General features: G+C 43.9%; 1 protein-coding gene across 2 annotated transcripts in view; it reads right to left on the bottom strand.

Annotated features, from left to right (window-relative positions):
• Positions 1-20,318, bottom strand: part of LOC105489035 (A-kinase anchoring protein 12) — a 122,166-nt gene that overhangs the window by 36,586 nt on the left and 65,262 nt on the right. For both annotated transcript variants that reach the window (XM_011753603.2, XM_011753604.2), the window contains one exon: positions 17,937-18,093. In XM_011753603.2, the coding sequence (XP_011751905.2) occupies positions 17,937-18,093 (157 nt within the window). The remainder of the gene's footprint in view (positions 1-17,936; positions 18,094-20,318) is intronic.

Raw genomic sequence — 20,318 nt, 5'->3', positions numbered from 1 at the left:
GAAATGGGTTAGTAATAAAAATAAAGTACTGAAACATACTATAACATAGATGAACATTGAAAAAACTTTTGGCCGGGCGCGGTGGCTCAAGCCTGTAATCCCAGCACTTTGGGAGGCCGAGGCGGGCGGATCACAAGGTCAGGAGATCGAGACCACAGTGAAACTCCGTCTCTACTAAAAATACAAAAAATTAGCCGGGCGCGGTGGCGGGCGCCTGTAGTCCCAGCTACTCAGGAGGCTGAGGCAGGAGAATGGCGGGAACCCGGGAGGCGGAGCTTGCAGTGAGCCAAGATCGCGCCACTGCACTTCAGCCTGGGCAACAGCGTGAGACTCCGTCTCAAAAAAAAAAAAAAAAAAAAAAAAAAAAAAAAAAAAAAAAAAGAAAAAACTTTTAAGTGAAAGAAGCTAGTCACCAAAGAGCACACATTGCTTAATTTCATTTACTTGAAATGTCTACAAGAGGCAAATCTACAGACATAAAGTAGTTAGCGGTTACCTACGACTGGGGGTTTTGGCGGGAGAGGGAGTGACAGCTAACCAGGATGGGGTTTCTTTATGAGGTAATGAAAATGTCCCGGCTGGGCTCATGCCTATAATCCCAACACTTTGGGAGGCCGAGACAGGTGGATCAGGAGATCGAGACCATCCTGGCTAACACAGTGAAACCCCATCTCTACTAAAAATAGAAAAAAATTAGCCGGGCATGGTGGCGCACGCTTGTAATTCCAGCTACTCAGGAGGCTGAGGCATGAGAATCGCTGGAACCCAGGAGGTGGAGGCTGCAGTGAGCCAAGATCGCGCCATTGCACTCCAGTCTGGGCAACAGAGCAAGACTCCCCAAAAAGAAAGAAAGAACGAAAGAAGAAAAGAAGAAAAGAAAAGACAAGAAAAGATCATGTCCCACAGCTGACTGTGGGGATGGTTATATAGCTCTGTGAATAAAGCAAAAACCACTGAACTGTGTACTTTAAAGGGGTCAACTGCACAGTATGTGAATTATAGCTCACGAAAGCTGGCTTGTTTCTTTAAAAAATAACTTTGTGCTGCTGGTTCTGAAGACTATAGGGAACCATTGGAGGCTTGAGGCAGGGGATGGTGGCACTGAATTTACTGCAATTTAGAAAAGGCACCTGGGCTGTGATGACAGGAGGAAGAGACTGAAGGAACAAAAGAGATGGATGCAGTAGTGACGAAGGTGAGGGAGGAGTCCAAAGTTACAGTGCCCACAAGATAAATGTGAATCTGTGGGATCACCCGAACGGAGTGATGTCCATGAAATAAGAATGGCCTGGAACCCTGAGGAAGAGGAGCTGAAAAAGGATGCTGAGAATGGACAGGGATTAGAGGCAATGAGGGGGAAAGTGGCAGCAGAAGCCACATGTGGAGAGGATTAAAACATGGAAGCAGCGGTCCAGTGTGGCAGCACAAAGTAGTGACACAGGCTGGGTGAGGTGGCTCATGCCTATAATCCCAGCACTTCGGGAGGCCGAGATGGGAGGATCACTTGAGGCCAGGAGTTCGAGACCAGCCTGGGCAACACAGCAAGACCCCATCTCTATAAAAAACAAAAACAAAAATCAAAGCAGTGACACAGGAAGAGAACAGGAGAGGCCTCAGAGTGGGCAGTCTGGAGGCGGGACCAGCAGACAGATGGCTGCAATAAAGCAGGCTACTTTCCTCTTTTTTCCTGAAAGGGAGGGGACTGGGACCACTATACCCAGAATTAAAACCAATATTAGGCTCTCCAACTTCCTCGAAGGATGCTTAGGTATTTAACCCAAGTATGAGTGTCACGGAATGGAAGAAAGGACTTGCACACCAAATTCAACCCTCCCTCCCTGGCCTCCTCTCCTCTCATTTTCTCTTTAACCTGGCATCACCCTGGGGGGTAAGGAAGCCAAAAACCAGTAGGGTCTCTTTTCTTCTTGCTGGAAAAGGACAGATGAAATAGAAGGGAGAATTGATGCCATTGTTATTCCTTTAAATGGACCTTTAGCGCATGTTTGGAGGTTCTAGCAGGGGAGCGCAGCTACCTGTATACCCTTGACCGAAGACCGGTCCTCCTCTATCGGGGATGGTCGTCCTCTTCGACCAAGTGTGCAGCTTCGGAAGGGACACACGTGGAGCAGTGAGGGAGGAAGGGGACACCCGCCTAGCCAGCCAGATCAGCCGAGTCAACCATGGCGATCAGTGGGGTGACAAATGTTGCAGCCAGATCGCCCTCACTTCCTGTTATTCCTTTGAAATGCTCCAAGATAATTTAAAGTTGAGTGAAATACAGCTCCAAATTGGATAACTGTAAAAGAGGAGATATATCTATCTATCTAGATATCTATCTATATCTAGATAGGTGTAGATAGATGGATAGGTAGACAGATAGATAGATATCTGTCTGTGTCTATCCATCTATACACACCCTGAATCTGAATGACACTGTCAGGTTATCTACAGGATGGGCAGTCTCTCCTGGACTCGGCGTATTTTCAGGTCTTTGCTGCATGCTATGCACATAGATAAATATCAGCTAATTGAGTTTTATGGTCCAGTTGAACTGGACATATTTGTATAGACATGGTTATTGCTATTCCAAATCCAAGATAAATACTCTGAAGAATAGTTCCTCAAAGGAATTGTTATGATACAACAGAAACACTAAAGGAGAATTTTAAAATCACTTTAAAAAGCAAGGGGAAAATAAACATTAAAAACTCAAATAATAAAAGTGATGTAGAATAAATATTATCTCTCTCCTTATTGAGTCCACATATATTTATTTCTTTACCTAGGCAATTCTATGAAATAGACCAAATGAAAAGGTATAGATTTATGTGTGAGTATGTTTACAGCTTAGAATGTATAACATTTAGAGTAAGTGTTGTAACAGTAAGGAAACAGTATACTTATCTTTTCAGAAGAATTTATGGCAAAAACAACATGTTTGAAGCAGTTAATTATGAGAAAAATGCCTATATATATAGATTTTTAATTTTTTTTAAAGAAAAATTGGGTCTCGCTACATTGTCCAGGCTGGTCTTGAACTCCTGGCCTCAATCTTCCTACCTCAAACTCCCAAAGTTTTTGGAGTACAAGTGTGAGCCACCATACCTGGCCTGAAAAATGCCTATATTGATCTATAAACCTCTTTGTTCAGGAAAAAAGCAGAAAATAAACTATCTATTCAATATAAACCCAATTTTGCTTTTTCAAATGCATATACGGTGGGGTGTGGTGGCTCATGCCTGGAATCCCAGCACTTTGGGAGGCCAAGGCAGGTCGATCACCTGAGGTCAGGAGTTCAAGACCAGCCTGGCCAACATAGGGAACTCCCGTCTCTACTAAAAATATAAAAATTGGCCAGGTGTGGTGGCAGGCACCTGTGATCCCAGCTACTCAGAAGGCTGAGACGGGAGAATCTCTTGAACCCAGGAGGCGGAGAATGCAATGAGCCGAGATCATGCCACTGCACTCCAGCCTGGGTGACAGAGCAAGAAGACCCTGTCTCAACAAATAATAAAATAAATAAATAAATAAAATGCATATATACCTGTACATTTAAGGCCAATGATAAAAGAGCTCAGAAAGAAAAGTAACAAAGAAACCATGGTGGAATTCGGGACAATTTCTGTCTCCATTTTTTTTATGTTTTACAAATCCACAATAAAGCCTTGCTACTTTTATGACTGGAAGTCAAACACATTAGCCACAGAGTCATGGACTCTACATGCTGGCCCAGCACTGCCCAGGAAGCCCTGAACTCAGAAGGGTGAAAAAGGGCAATACCTTTGGTTTTCTATCAAAAATTCAGATGATCTAAATCATGAACGTAAACTCTCCAATCACTGAAACAGCTCAGTTAGCAAATCTAAAGCAGATGAAAATCAAAGTGTGATTCTTTAATATAATGAAATAACTGAGTATGGTGGTGTGCACCTGTGGTCCCAGCTATTTGAGAGGCCAAGGCAGGAGGATCGCTTGAGGCCAGGAGTTCAAGACCAGCCTGAGCGACAGAGTGAGACCCTATTTCAAAATTAATCAATTAGTCAATAATAAAAATAACAAAATAAGAAAAAAACTTGCCCTACTACCAAATTTGTTCAGGTACATAGGAATAGGAATCAGATTCTTTCCTTAGTGCTGTGTGGTCCGTATCTTCTATTCATCTTAAAATTCTGTACACCCCTGTCTCTGGTATGGTTAAAAGACGATTCAAGGTCTGAAAAGTTTCTAGTTCTGGGCCTTCTGCTAGCTATAGGACCAGGTGTGAAGTATTTAAACCTCTGGGCTTCAACTGATGGGAGAATAAAAATTACACCTGTAGTCATGTTATTCTGAGGTGCAAATAAAGGTAAACACTGACACTTCTGAGTATATTCTAGAAGAAGAATATTGGCTATTATGCTTACCTTAAATCATGTATTCTCAAATGAGGGTGATATTGCCCTCAATGGGGTGAAAATTGGTTCATGGGGAGGGTGGCTAAAAACAATCTTACACATTCTGTAAAAAGCAAGAAGGTCCCTTTATCATGAATTTCTCAGGAGTGCATTGTAATAAAAGCAGCACCTTGTTGGCTGGAATTAATGAGCCTGATGCAACACCTACACATCACTTCATTCAGGTGGATTCAACATAGTACTGGGAGACTGGCAAATTCAAATTCTGCCTTTCGGAATTTTGTGGATTTTTCCCCCCAGATACAGGTTGAGTATCCCCTGCTTGGGACCAAAAGTGTTTGGGATTTTGGATTTTTTCAGATTTTGGAATATTTGCATTATACACACTGGCTGAGCATCCTCAATCTGAAAATCCAAAATGCTGCCAAGAGCATTCCTTTAAGTATCATGGTGGCACTTAAAATGTTTCGGATTTTTGGAGCATTTGGGATTTTCGATTTTCAGACTAGGGATACTCAATCTGGTTTCTCTAAATTTTTTTTTTTTTTTTACTTTTCTTTTTATTTTTATTTTTTTCCCTAAACAATAAGTGATATAGTATCAACCTGTATTTTTGATCGAGGGTTGGTAGAATCCATGAATGAGGAGCCCACAGATAGGAAGCACCGATTGTAATCCCAGAAAGAGAACAAAGAGGGAAATGGGGGAAAAAAATTTCCCAGAAATGAGGTACATGAGTTTTTCTTTTCTTTTCTTAGAGACAGGGTCTCACTCTGTCACCGAGGCTGGAGTGTAAATGGTGAGACTCATTGCAACCTCAACCTCCTGGACTCAAGCGATTCTCCTGCCTGAGCGTCTGGATAGCTGGAACTACAGCCGTGCACCATCACACCTAGATAATTATTTTTATTTTTATTTTTTTATAGAGATGGGGTCTTGCTGTGTTGCCCAGGCTAGTCTCAAACTCCTGGGCTCAAGTGATCCTCCCACCTTGGCCTCCCAAAGCACTGGAATTAGAGGCATGAGTCACTGCGTCCAGCCAAGTGCATGAGTTTCTAGATTAAAAGAGCTTAAAGAACCCAGCACATTGAATGGAAACAGATTCACGTGGAGAGTCCTCATTACAAGATATTCAGAAGACTGAAGACCAAAAGGAGTCCATGAGCTACATAAGGGATGAAGACTCGAAACAGCCTCAGAGTCCAATGGCCAGACATCTATCAAGGTGACACTGACACAGAATCCGAAGGTATTTCAACATACTCAACAGAAATGGACTTGATTAGGGGAATATTTAGGACCAAGATTTTGACAAGCATGAGGAAGACATCACACTTTTTGTTCACTGTCCTAGTCGATTTGGGCTGCTGTAAAAGCACCATATAAACCAAGTGGCTTATAAACAACGAACACTTTTATTTCCCACAGTCCTGCAGGCTGAAAGTCAGAGATCAGGAGGCCAGTGTGGTTGGGATCTGGTAATCCCAGATTCTTCTGGACTGCAGACTGCTCCCTGTAACCTCACATGGTGAAAGGGAAGTGGCCCCTTTTATAAGGACACTAATCCCATTCATGAGGGCCCCACCCTCATGACCTAAGTACCTTGCAAAGGCTCTCCCTCCAAATACCACATCATCTTAGAGTTAGGATTTCGACATGTACGTCTGGGGGGACACAAACCTTCAGTCCATAATGCTAAGCTTACACAGTGAGGCCACAGGGCTTGCAGCTCAGAGCTCGGCAGGAGGCTGCTTGGGAGCAGACCCTGGCTCTGCTCCCTGACTATTTGGTTGGACACTATGAATCTGCCACTTGATTTACAGCTAACAGTTATCTGGAAAGCAGGAATTCTCTTGCTCGAATCTCTAGCTACCGCATTGTGTAAGGGTGTATGCTAATTATCTTGTGGAGTGAAGTACCAGAAGGGTGACTGATCACTCCAGGGTTAGAAATCCATGTCAACATATATTGGTGCTTGCTTCACTTTATTTGACTTTAGCTCATTTTGCAACATCCTTGAGGTAAGGGACTCCCTTATACCAGCAGTCACATACTTCAGTATCAATGACTCATGTCCTCCAGTCAATTCTTTCAGTACATAATATTTGGCTTAAAGCAAACTAAGTTGTTCTCATGTTTTAAAGAGTCTGAGAAAGAAACCGTTCTTAAAACTGGGGATACTGCAACTGAAACCCAGTGATGTTTGGCAAGCTTCCATCGAGCACATTCCTATCTGAAATATATATAAGCCCTGGCGTTTTTCTTTTAATGTGAGACAGGTTATTTTCTCGGGAGATGTTTTGCCTAGAGAAGAAAAGATTAAAGAAAAGACATGATAAATGTTTTCAAATACTTAGAGGGCTGCCATGTGGAAAAAGGAGGTGAGTTTATTCTGTGTAGTTCCAGAAGGCAGCCCTGGGAACAGAGAAGAACAGTTGGAGGGAGGCATATTTTAGCTCCAGGGGAATAAATGGCTTCCTTTTATGGAGAAAACTCTGCAAACCTTCAAGTGGTTAAGCAGAAGAGCCTCCTGCACAGGGGTAGGCTCCTGGTTCAGAGAGCCTCAAAGCTCCCTTCTACTAACACTTTTCTGGTCCCAAATCTGACTTTCAAAGTGGGTCAATCATGGAGGTGGTGTTATGAGCTGAACTGTGTCCCCCTCAAATTCACATTTGAAGTCCTAACTCCCAGTACTTCAGAAAGTCACTGCATTTGGAGACAGGGTCTTTCATGAAGTGATTAAGTTAAAATGAGGCCATTAGCCTGTCCCTAATAAGAGCAAGAGTCCTGGCCGGGCGCGGTGGCTCACGCCTGTAATCCCAGCACTTTGAGAGGCCGAGGCGGGCTGATCACTTGAGGTCAGGAGTTCGAGACCATCCTGGCCAACACGGTGAAGAGTAGAATCCCATCTCTACTAAAAATACAAAAATTAGCCAGGTGTGGTGGTGCACGCCTGTAATTCCAGCTACTCGGGAGGCAGAGGCAGGAGAATCACTTGAAACCAGGATGTGGAGGTTGCAGTGAGCTGAGATCATGCCACTACACTACAGCCTGGGTGACAGAGCGAGACTATGTCTCAAAAAAAAGGAATAGACGTCCTTATAAGAGGAAACTTGGACACACCAAGAGACCAGGAATGTGCACATGCACAGAGGAAAGACCATGTGAGGATACAGTGAGAAGGTGGCCGTCTGCAAGCAAAAGAGAGGCCTCAGGAGGAACCAAACCTGCAACACCAAGATCTCAGACCTCCAGCCTCCAGAACTGTGAGAAAATAAATTTCTGTTGTTTGAACCACCGGTTGAGCATTTTATCATGACAACCTTAGCAAATTAATACAGGAGGATAATGACCTTGTGCTTGTGGTTGGTCTAAATATTGCATGTCCATGTTAAGACACATGAAAGCAACCAATTCAATTAATTAAATCTAGCACATAGCACTTTTCACCTGAATGACTAATACATGCACTGGTTAACAGTAGAGGTCGGAGGAAAACTACCTGATATCAGGCTGTACTGACACTTGAACTACAGAGCAATTTGAAAACAATTCAAAGCATGATATGCAGGAATAAATCTTGATTAACAGGCTAAACAGTTGTTGAATTTTAGCCCAGAGAATATATCTTCAGACGTTATCAAAGCATCCTTTTCTCTATGATACGGTTTGTCTGTGTCCCCACCCAGATCTCACCTTGACCTGCAGTTCTCATAATCCCGGAATCCCCATGTTTAATGGGAGGAACTCAGCAGGAGGAAATTTAATCAAAAGTTACCCTCATGATTTTCTCTTGACAGCGAGTGAGTTCTCATGAGATCTGATGGTTTTATAAGGAGTTCTTCCCCCTTTTGCTCTCCACTTCTTCCTGCTGCCAGGTGAAGAAGGATGTGTTTGCTTCCCCTCCCACCATTATTGTTAAGTTTCCTGAGGCCTCCCCTGCCCTGCAGAACTGTGAGTCAATTAAACCCAGTCTTGGGCAGTTCTTCACAGCAGTGTGAGAATGGACCAATACACTATAATATAGGGACATTGTGCTCTAGACTGTAGCATTGCCTTAACCATATAAAAGTTACTATCAATTAGGTGACACTGAAACTGTTTTACTCTCAAGGTGAATCAGTCCTTGAGAAAATGCCTAAAAGATTTTCATTCCATAAATAAAACAGCCACTCCAGTCTGAATGTTTGTGTCCCTCCCCACAAAAAAATTTCATATGTTGAAACCTAATCACCAAGGTGATGGTATTAGAGGGTGGGGCCTTTGGGAGGCGATCAGCCTTGGGGTGGAGCACTCATGAATGGGATTAGTGCCTTCATGTAAGAGGCTTAAGGGAGTTTGTTCCCTCTGCCCTTCTGCCACATGAGGACACATACGTGGCACCATCTAGAGAAAGTGGGACCTCACAAGACTCTGATTCTGCTGGTGCCTTGATCTGGGACTTCCCAGCCTCCAGAACTGTAAGAAATAAATTTCTGTTGCTTACAAATTACCTGGAATAAGGTATTTTGTTATAGCAGCCTGAACAGACTAAGACAATAGCTAAAATAATTGCATATTTCCATTAGTGGCTTAATTACAGAGAGCCACTCCTTGTGGACCACCTCAGTCCCTTCAAGAAAAAGGGCCTAAATCCTTTTTTTTTTTTTTTTTTTTTTTTGAGACAGAGTCTTGCTCTGTCGCCCAGGCTGGAGTGCAGTGGCCGGATCTCGGCTCACTGCAAGCTCCGCCTCCCGGGTTTACGCCATTCTCCTGCCTCAGCCTCCCGAGTAGCTGGGACTACAGGCACCTGCCACCTCGCCCGGCTAGTTTTTTGTATTTTTTTAGTAGAGACGGGGTTTCACCGTGTTAGCCAGGATGGTCTCGATCTCCTGACCTCGTGATCCGCCCGTCTCGGCCTCCCAAAGTGCTGGGATTACAGGCTTGAGCCACCGCGCCCGGCCTTTTTTTTTTTTTTTTTTTTTGAGACAGAGTCTTGCTCTGTTGCCCAGGCTGGAGTGCAATGGTGTGATCTCGGCTCACTGCAACCCTCACCTAGCGGGTTCCAGTGATTCTCCTGCCTCAACCTCCCGAATAGCTGGGACTACAGCTGCGTGCCACCATGCTGGGCTAATTTTTGTATTTTTAGCAGAGACGGGGTTTCACTATGTTGCCCAGGCTGGTCTCAAACTCCTGACCTTGTGAGCCATCCGCCTCAGCCTCCCAAAGTGCTGGGATTAACAGGTGTGAGCCACCGTGCCCAGCAGAAAAGGGCCTAATTCTTAGACTGCTACTTGGGCAAGCCTACAGGCTGACTTGCCTGGCTCCTTCTCAAATGGGCCAGAACATGGACCCAATTTGAAAGTGGACTTGAGTGGCCTCTGAACAATAGAAATTTATAGGTAACATCTCCAAGGCTGACTGAAAATCTTTAGGGCAAGCAGCTATAGCATTTACCAACTTCTTCCCCCTATCCCTGGCTATTACTAATCCTTATTACATAATACTGACTGCCAGTCATTCAGCAGAACACACACAGGAGGATGAGAAGATAGCATTTGGTGGCTACATTTGTGAAGGTATTTATCTTATTCTTTGACACCAAGAGGATTATGTTTCAAGATATTCTTGAATAAAATTTCCCTCTTGAACTTTTTAATTAAATTAAAACTTCAATCTAGAAAATGGTTTTTAAGATCAGATTAGAGACCAGGTGCGGTGGCTCATGCCTGTAATCCCAGCACTTGGGAGGCTGAAGTGGGTGAATCACTTGAGGTTAGGAGTTTGAGACCAGCCACAGCCAACATGGCAAAACCCCATCTCTACTAAAATACAAAAATTAGCCAGGCGTGGTGGTGCGTGCCTGTAATTCCAATTACTCAGGAGCCTGAGGCATGAGAATTGCTTGAACCCAGGAGGCAGAGGTTGCAGTGAACTGAGATTCTGAGATTGCACCACTGTAATTCAGCCTGGGTGACAGAGGGAGACTCTGTTTTCAAAAAAAAAAAAAAAAAAAAAAAAAAAAGAAAGAAAAGCCATAAAAGTATTTTTATAAAAAGGCATAATGGAATTGCCAAGTGGATTGCTGCCTGCCTAAGGTCACTTGGGTATCTTCATTAACTAATCCACTATCTTATTTTTCGTGCCCAGATAACTAGTAATATTGATATTAGCCACAGAATTTCGGAGACGAGTGGGGATGCTCATTTCATAGATGAAAACTGACTTGCAATGAGATAAAGAAATGTACTCAAACCAAGATCACGCAAAAAATAGTAATTAAAGCAGTCCTAGCCGTGTCTAGCCCCCTAGAATTAGTTGATTTATGAAGGGGAGAAAGGGTGAACAGAAGTCGTGCTGTCCTTCTTCCTCACTCCTTTTGTTAAGTCAGAAGGAAAAAGAAAAGTTCACTGCACTGTCAGACTTGAATATAGTTCAGAGAAAAACATCTTGACTGCTGATTACGGACAAATAAGTGTGTTTCTTTAAGGATGAAGGCAGTGAAATATCTGTACCAGAAATTTGTCAATGACATAAGTAATTTCAGTGCAGCCACACTAAAAACAATTGCTGCAGAGCAGGAGAATGAATTAAAACCAGTTTCCAGAAATCGCATAGCATAGTACTTTTACCTAAGTTCAAGGCCTATTTTGTGTGTGTTCCCTCCAGTCTTCAAAACATTACAAAACAGGATACAGCTTGAGAAAATGTCATGGAATAATATTGTATTTGAATTACCAAAGTATGTGCGAGGGGACCCCTCTCTTTGTCTATTGGGCACTTGTGTTTGATAGTGTTACTAGGAATCCGCATTTAATCACATGGAGGTCAGGGTCTGATTTCATGTTTCCAGGCAACACCTGGCTAACCCACAGCAAGCACCTGTGAGAACCCAGCATGGTGCAGTCCTGAAAAGGGTCTGGCTTTGTAAGTGCGGATGCAACAAAGGAAAGAGCGCCTTGGATAAAACGTACAAAGTCGCAGTCTTTAAGCAGGAAATGAATTGATACAGAGTTAAAGCCAACGAATCCTCCTTACCTAGATGATTATAAATGTAATACCGTGAACTCCATCTGAAAACTCTGTCTTCATTTATTCAAATACTTGCTGAGCACTTCCTCTGTTCCAGCTACTGGTCCAGGCTCAGAGGATTCAGCACTGAACAAAACAGCCCCCCTCATCCCATCTCCTGCCATGGACCACCCTCCGAATCCCCATCCCAAGAAATCTCTGCCCTCATGATTTTTTTTTTTTTTTTTTTTTTTGAGACGGAGTCTCCCTCTTGTCGCCCAGGCAGGAGTGCAGTGGTGCGATCTCAGCTCACAGAAACCTCTACCTCCCAGGTTCAAGCGATTCTCCTGCTTCAGCCTCCTGAGTAGTTGGGACTACAGGCGCCCACCACCATGCCCAACTAATTTTTTTGTATTTTTAGTAGAGATGGGGTTTCACTGTGTTAGCCAGGATTGTCTCGATCTCCTGACCTCATGATCCACCCACTTTGGCCTCCCAAAGTGCTGAGATTAGAGGCGTGAGCCACCACGCCCGGCCGTCCTTATGATTCTTATATTTTATTTTATTTTTTGAGACAGGGTCTCAATCTGTTGCCCAGGCTGATACAGTGGTGCAATCACGGCTCACTGCAGCCTCAAACTCCTGGGCTCAAGTCAAGTGATCCTCCCACCTTAGCCTCCCAAGTAGCTGGGAATACAGGCGTGCACCACCACGTCCAGCTAATTTTTTTTAAATGTTCGTAGAGACAAGGGTCTTACTATGCTTCCCGGGCTGGTCTCGAACTCCTGGGCTCAAGTGATCCGCCCTCCTCAGCCTCCCAAAGTGCTGGGATTACAGTTGTAAGGCACCACACCTGGGCTTGATTCTTATATTTTAGACCAAGTGAGGGTGAGAGACAGACGTCAAATGCCAGATGTTAACAACTGGTGTGGAGAAAAGGAAAGGAGGAGTGGAGGGCTGTAATGTGGGTGACAGGCACATCCAACAAGATACCAATGATGTCACAATTTGAAAACTGAAATAGAAAAGGAATCAAATCATAAAAATATTCCTTTTGGGCAGAGAAAGCAGCCTCTTGCAGAGAAACAGGTATAGGGTGGGGGGTCATCTTTGAAGAGGCTCAGAGCAGCTCTTAGGGTGCCTACTAACAGATAAAGTTATTAAATGTTCAAAGCAAAGAAGAACGACTTTTAACTCAGAATGGATTTTCTGTAAGGTAACAAGATCTGTAGGGAGGGCTGGGATTATCTGGCGGTAACCTTTCAGCCTTTCTGCTTCCCAGAGGAATTGTACACCAGGAGCTGGTGGGTTCAAATGGCAAATTTAATAAAAGCAGACCATGACATTAATTACCATTAGAAAAATGAAATTCTCTATAGTGTTGTATTTGTTACTATATCTGGGGGAAAATACTCAGATGTAGAAAAGTGGAATCCTGTAAAACGTTAAGAAATACACCCTCTCCAAGGCTTCTGCTTTAAGCGACAGCATTTTGAGGCTTTTTGTTTTTTATTTTTCCCTGGGGGGTGGGGGGTGTGATCACAGCTGGTGTCACAGTGGTGGTCCACGTGCACACACCAGGAGCCGCCTCTACACCATTCTCTGATTAGCGTAACAAGGCCTGGTTCATCTGGTCACTGGCTGACAGTTTTAAAGCAGCTGGCCCCAGAGTGGCAAATGCCAAGGTCAGAGCACCCAGCTGCTTCCTGCTCCGTTGCTGCTGGTGTAAATATCCTCAACTCTGGGTACGCAAAGGGTGTGAAGCCTCTGTGAACAAAAATTATTTAAGGCCGGCTGTGGCGGCTCACGTCTGTAATCCCAAGACTTTGGGAGGCTGACATAGGAGGAAGCTTGAAGCCAAGAATTTGAGACCAGCTTGGGTAACATGGCAAGAACCTGTTTCTACAAAAGCATTTTAAAAAACTGTCTGGTGCAGTGGCACATGCCTGTAGTCTTAGCTACTGGGAAGGCTGAGGCAGAAGCATCACATGTGCCCAGAAGTTTGAGGCTGCATTAAACCATGATTGCACTACTGCACTCCAACCCGGGCAACAGAGCAAGGCCCTCTTAAAAAAAAAAAAAAAAAAAAAAAAAAAAAAAAAAAAAATCCTAAAGCTAAGGAAGAGACTGTCATTGTTTGTTTGCTCACAGAAACAAATGTGACCTGTGAAGGTTGGAGAAAAGGTGGTTTTCACATGCTTTAAAATGCTTGCTGTATGTATTCTGCAGAGAGGCAAATCTCAAAAAGAAAACAAATAACTGCGTTGTAAGTGATTAATTCAAATGTGTGAAGACCTGAGATACTCACTGGATTCCTTGTATATGGCAATGAGTTTTGCAAACACTTTATTTCAAAATCAAATATGCTATTATTAAAATAAATAAGGTGTTGTTTTTTGAGTAATTGATTTTCCTCAACTGTTTGGGGGAAAAAAATCCTCTGCCTAACAGATACTAAGATTGAATTTCACGTTTAAATTTTCAAAGTTGTTCTTATTTCCAAAAGTTAAAAAAAAGAAAAAGAAAAAGAAAAAAGAGACAGGGTTTCACCATGTTGCTCTGGCTGATCTCAAAATCCTGGACCTAAGCGATCTGCCTGCCTTGGCCTCCCAAAGTGCTGTGATTACAGGCGTGAGCCACCACACCCAGCCTGCAAAAGTTTTAAATCTAAAATTGGCCTCAGCCCAAGATACAATGCTTTAAAAATCATTCTTGTTTGGGTTTTTGTTTTGTTTTTTTTTTTTTTGAAACAAAACTCTTGTTTTGTTCTTGTTGCCTAGGCTGGAGTGCAATGGCATGATCTCAGCTCACTGCACCCTCCGTCCGCCTCCTGGGTTCAGGCGATTCTCCTGCCTCAGCCTCAGGAGTAGCTGGGATTACAGGCATCTGCCACCACGCCCAGCCGATTTTTTGTATTTTTGGTAGAGACAGGGTTTCACCATGTTGGCCAGGCTGGTCTCAATCTCCTGACATTAGGTGACCCACCCGCCTCGGTCCCCCAAAGTGCTGGGATTACAGGCGTGAGCCACCGCGCCCAGCCTCTTGTTTGGGTTTTTAACAAAGACAAGACCATACAAGCCATAGACTATAAAACGATTGATAATTTGGGTTGGGGAAAGGGAGCTTTCTTTTTTTCTTTTTTTCATCTTTTCAGCAGAAGCAGATTTTCCCAAAACTAATGGCACTTGTGCGCTCTCTGGGAATGCTGGGAATAGCACAGCATGACAGCACTTTTTAGTTAGGGAGAGGAAGCCCAGTTGCATTTCTATATAAGCAGTTTGTATAAACTGAAAATCCCAAAGCTCAGAAGAAAGGGACCACTCACCAAGACTAAGGTAATTAGTTGTGTGTATTTTCATTATAAATCAATGTTTGTGTCCATGCCTCATTGTGTGTGCTCTTATAGAAGGCCAAACAACATAATCAAGCCCCCTCCCAAAACCTACATATATCGGACCCTGCTGTACAGTTTAAACAATATTTAGTATGCAGTTCCTTCTTTCTAACATTTAAGAAAGTTTACAAAGAAGCAGAATTCTGTTTTCATTATAGGAGGAGGGTTGGTTCTGAATTACCAGTATTTCCAGTTTTAGAGCAAGTGAGTCAAGATGGGGAAAATAATGTCACCTCTGGCTTTGTCTAAATATTGTCTGCCACTGTAAAGTAAAAACCCTCCAGCAGGAATGGTCCTTGTTCATTATTTTCTCCCATTGGTTGATCTTGCTATTTTATCTACGGCAGGACCAAATTCCACTGTGGGCCAATCCTCCCAGGGACCAAAATGGGTAAGCCCTCTTCTTATTTAAGTGGACAGTGGTAGAAACAAAGGAGTCCCAAACCCTACAGGTCAGTGTCACATGCCAAATTATGCCTTTGTCTATACTACAGCAAACTGTCATGTAGAATTCTGATTTCTGGAAGCAACCATAAAACCTAATCATGAGTGGCCGGGCATGGTGGCTCACGCCTGTAATCCCAACACTTTGGGAGGCTGAGGCAGGCGGATCACCTTCGGTCAGGAGTTCAAGACCAGCCTGGCCAACATGGTGAAACCTTGTCTCTAATAAAAATACAAACATTAGCCGGGTGTGGTGGTGCATGCCTGTAATCTCAGCCACTTGGGAGGCTAAGGCAGGAGAATCGCTTGAACCCGGGAGGCGGAGGTTGCAGTGAGCCAAAATCATGCCACTGCACTCTAGCCTGGGTGATAGAGCAAGACCCTGTCTCAAAATAAATAAACAACAGCTAAAACAAAAAATGTGTATTAATTACCACTCTTCCACAGTGGGGCATGATGGCTCATGCCTGTAATCCCACCACTTTGGACGGCTGAGGCGGGCATATCCCTTGAGGTCAGGAGTTCAAAACCAGATTGGCCAACATGGTGAAACCCTGTTTCTACTAAAAATACAAAAATTAGCCAGGTGTGGTGGCACGTCCCAGCTACTCAGGAGACTGAGGCAGGAGAATCACTTGAGCCGGGGGTAGGGGGAGGGTGCGGGGAGGCAGACGTTGCAGTGAGCCAAGCTCGAGCCACTGCTCTCCAGCCTGGGCGACAGAGTGAGACTCCGTCTCAAAAAAGAAACAATAAAAATCACCACCCTTCCTGCATGGGGGATTTGATATTTGCTCAAACCTCTGAGGCCATGGTCAGAGGCCTGGGTCACCTCAGGGAGACGACGGAATAGTCACAGGGGAGAGACTGAATCACTCACTGTGAAAATCGGTGTTTACCCACGTGGCTGAAATGTAAAAGAAATCACAACTGGACTAATGGAAGATAACCTTAAGACCTCCAGTAAACATGCCGCAGATTAAAAAAGAATTTCCAGGCTATTTGGGATTCTATGAAAAAAAACGCGTGTCCCTGCCCCATCCCTCCCTCCTCTTATCCATCCTAGAGATCAGCTAAGTCAGACAAGAAGCCTCTGGCACCCCCTTGGTGGCATAGTTCAGTGATCACACGTTGTCCACTACATACTTTCTAAACTCCACTCTGCTTTCAGGGCCCTGTTATCTGGCCCCTTTTCCCTTCTGGGCTTTCATTCTACACCCTTCAATGAAAACTCTTTGCTGGGGCCAGGCTGTTCCAACACACCAGCCTCCGAACCTGCCCTGCACAGTCAGCGCGCAGCAGTTAAGTGGTTTTGGAATCTGCTGATCTGGATTTGCCTCTTGGGAACAATATTACCTACTTCATACAGTTGCTGTATCTATTAAAGGTGGTAACACACAAAAGGCACCTCTCTGGGCTCTATAATAAAAGCACATCAAGTGCTGGCTGTTATTATTCTCCTCACTTTTGCTGGCATTCCTTGTTTAGACACATCTAAATCCAGCCTCCCCCAATCTCCCCTCTGATCTCAAGTGACAGCTCCACCTGAACCCTGCAGCTCTCATCCCTCGCACAATTCATTTGGTAGTCACCAAGTTGCCTTGTCTTAACCTTATGGACTTGGCCATAGTAAGCTCACATGTTGCTGGTGCTTGACTTGATTCAAAAGTTAACACGGGAAGGACAAAGCTTTGGACTTGGGAATTTGAGTTGGGTCCATTCCAATCACTTGGGTGAAAATTATTTGAAACTCTCACACTAGGTCATGCAAATACTCCGCCTGTGAGACTGTGTATATTTCTAACTTTATATTGTGCCTGTGGTGCTATATACAGATAAGTATTCCCACCAACTTCAAAAGCAGCTCCCTGCTTGAAGCAGCTCTGTGGGGGCATCAAACAAGAAGAAAAACAGGTTCCACATGTTTGAAGAATCTCATCTAAGTGAGGCGACGTTGAATCTCCTGTGAAAGGATTTTTCCCTTCATTTGTCTCTCTTATTCATATTACATGAATCAATTTACCATATGCCGAATCATCATTTTACATATCTTTGATAGTGGTTACTGGTTATCCCTTTATTTATGATTAAATGAAACAATGAACTCAGAGTAGACAAAGGTCCTTCTTCAACATGCAGCCTTTCACTTTTCACAAGAGACTTACTGGTCCATATGCGCTCAATTCTGACCTTAAGATGTGGTTCCCCACCCCCTATATGGGTAAAAATCAAATCCCAATACTGTGTCCAAATGATCACTCTTCACTAACCATGCCTCGAGGATCTCTAGGCTCAAGAGCTATAAAACATGCAGCACATCATAGTTTAAGCAAAGAGGGGTATGTGCCTTGCAATGCGCCCATCAGAAAAAGTTGAGGAAGTATAGCAGGCTCCTCTCTAGAGGGAGAGATACTGTTAAAGCAACCGTGACTTATGCTTCCAACAAGAACTCACATATAACTCCAGACAAGGAGCTGGGACAGAGCAACAATAATTTAAAAAGCATCAAGTTCCAGATAAGAAAAAGGAAACATAATTTCAAGGTCTAAGTATAGGGGGTATCCAAATGGTCAGATAAGTACTTCCTTTTGTAACCAATTGATTGTTTCTGCTATTAACGTCAATCCACCACCAGGCAGTATGACAGAGTATTTTCTGCTGAGTTCAAAGTTTGTTGCAAGTGCTGTGTGCCTTCCAGTTCTGGAGGGGCGGCTTACCATCGGTGACAATGACTTCTTCTTCCTCCTGGCCGTTTAGGGCTCCTTGACCGTTCCGGGCTCCTTCCTGGCCATTCAGGTCACCCTCCTGGAGGCTGAGCTCATCTTGCTCAGCTACGCCATTGATGGTGGACAGCTGACCATTCTTCTGTAGGAGCTATGGGAAAGACAAAGCCATAGAAACTTAATTTTGGTCCTCACGACCAAGTCAAGAAACAAGGCATTAACTTCCAGAATATAAAGCAGTGAAAGAAGAAATACAGAGAAAAGGAAGTTCAGAAACAATGAAGAGTTAAGTCTTATATTTGTCTGAAAGATCTAGCTACCTTACAAGCAGGTAGGGCCTTGAATTTGGGAAAGTGTTCCCACGAGCCATTCATCCACTCATTAATTCCTTCATTGGAACACCAGACACACACTCACCTTTCCAGACCTATTTCAGATACAAACATGAATAAATCAGATGTGTTTCCCAAAGCTTTGAGCTTACAAATTACTATGGAAGGCAGACTTAAAAACCCCTTTTTTACTTCAAAATAATAAATAATGTTTCCTTGCGATTAGATGCAGGTTAAACATAATTGACTGAACAAGTCAGAAGGCAGACTTTTAAACAAATAATTACTAAACTGCAGTTGTGGAAACTGTCATGAAGGAGGCATACATAGAGCAAATAATAATAAACAGAGCCCTTTTTGTTAAAAAAAAAAAAAAAACCAAAAAACAAACCAGCCCTAACTGAGGCTGGGGGTGTCCAGGACTTCTCTGAGTAAGTAATGGTAAAGCTGAGACCTCATTTCCACAGGCAAGGGCTGTGTGAGAAAAGGATAAAGGGGGTGCAGAGAAGGGAGGCCCTTTGGTGCGAAGGCCAGTGCTCCCAGAGCCCAGCGAGCAAACAAGACACATATAACACGTGCATTTGGGTAATTGTTTTTTCCTTAAAAATATTACTACAATGGTCATTTGCAATCCTCCCCACAGGATGCCCTATGCAATCAATGGCATCAGTTTCAAAATCAGCAGGCATGGCCGGGCAAGGTGGCTCATGTTTGTAATCCCAGCACTTTGGGAGGCCAAGGCGGGCAGATCACGAGATGAGGAGTTCAAGACCAGCCTGGCCAACATAGTGAAACCCCGTCTCTACTAAAAATACAAAAAAATTAGCCAGGCATGGGGGCGCGTGCCTGTAGTCCCAGCTACTCGGGAGGCTGAAGCAGGAGAATCACTTGAACCTGGAGGTGGATGTGGGAGGTGGAGGCTGCAGTGAGCAGAGATCAAGCCACAGCACTCCAGCCTGGGTGACAGAGTGAGAAAAACAAAAAACAAAAACAAAAAAACCTCACAAAATCAGCAGGCATGTAGGCATGCCCTTGGTCATATAATACTTTTTTTTTTTGAGATGGAGTCTCACTCTGTCACCCAGACTGAAGTGCAGTGGTACAGTCTCGGTTCACTGCAACCTCCACCTCCCAGGTTCAAGTGATCCTCCTCCTGCCTCAGCCTCCCACATAGCTGGGATTAAAGGCGTGTGCCACCACACCTGGCTAATTTTTGTATTTTCAGTAGAGACGTGGTTTTGCCATGTTGGCCAGGCCAGTCTCAGACTCCTGACCTCAAGTGATCCGCCCACCTCTGCCTCCCAAAGTGCTAGGATTACAGGCGTGAACCACCGGGTCCGGCCTGCTCTTGGTCATATTTTTAATCCTGAGAATATAGGTAAAAATATTTTAAGCCAGTAGAAACAATGACCATTAGGAACCTAAATGTCTCAACATTGTAATATACAACAATGTTATATATACAGATATCTCATTTATCTTAAAACCAGCGTAGGCAACTGCTATTTCCATTTTATAATAATGACACTGGGACTCAAAGCAATTCTGGTGGGGTGGGGTTGTCCTGCCCCAGGTCACACAGCTCAGGAATGGGAGCATCGTGGCCCGAAGACAGCTCTTGCCACCAACTATTTCCAGGGTTTTTCTGTTTAAGGCTCTCAACATAAAGATAGGTGCCATGTTTTGAAGCTCCTGTTACTACACACAACTATAAAATGACTTAAAGGATATTCCAGGTCTGGAACAGGTCTGGAAAACGTCTGGTACAGACCTGCATGCTACAAAGCAATCTCAGCTCCGCACTCGGTCTGACATCATTCCATCCTGCTTCCAGGCCAGTGAGTGACTCTGGCCACACCACTGACTTAAGACCCTGAACCCTGAAGGGACTGAGTTCAAGACACGCAATCCAGAAGCCTTGAGTTGTGCTAAATTGATTTCACCTGGCTGTTCTCGGCTCCCAGCAAGGCTGTCCTTCAACTGCATAAGCTTCCTCCTGAAATAATACCACTGTAGTTTAATACTTACACTACAGATGGGATTG

The sequence above is a fragment of the Macaca nemestrina genome, chromosome 5 (assembly GCF_043159975.1).
Source record: "Macaca nemestrina isolate mMacNem1 chromosome 5, mMacNem.hap1, whole genome shotgun sequence".
Taxonomy (NCBI): domain Eukaryota; kingdom Metazoa; phylum Chordata; class Mammalia; order Primates; family Cercopithecidae; genus Macaca; species Macaca nemestrina.
This window is presented reverse-complemented; position numbering and strand designations above follow the sequence as displayed.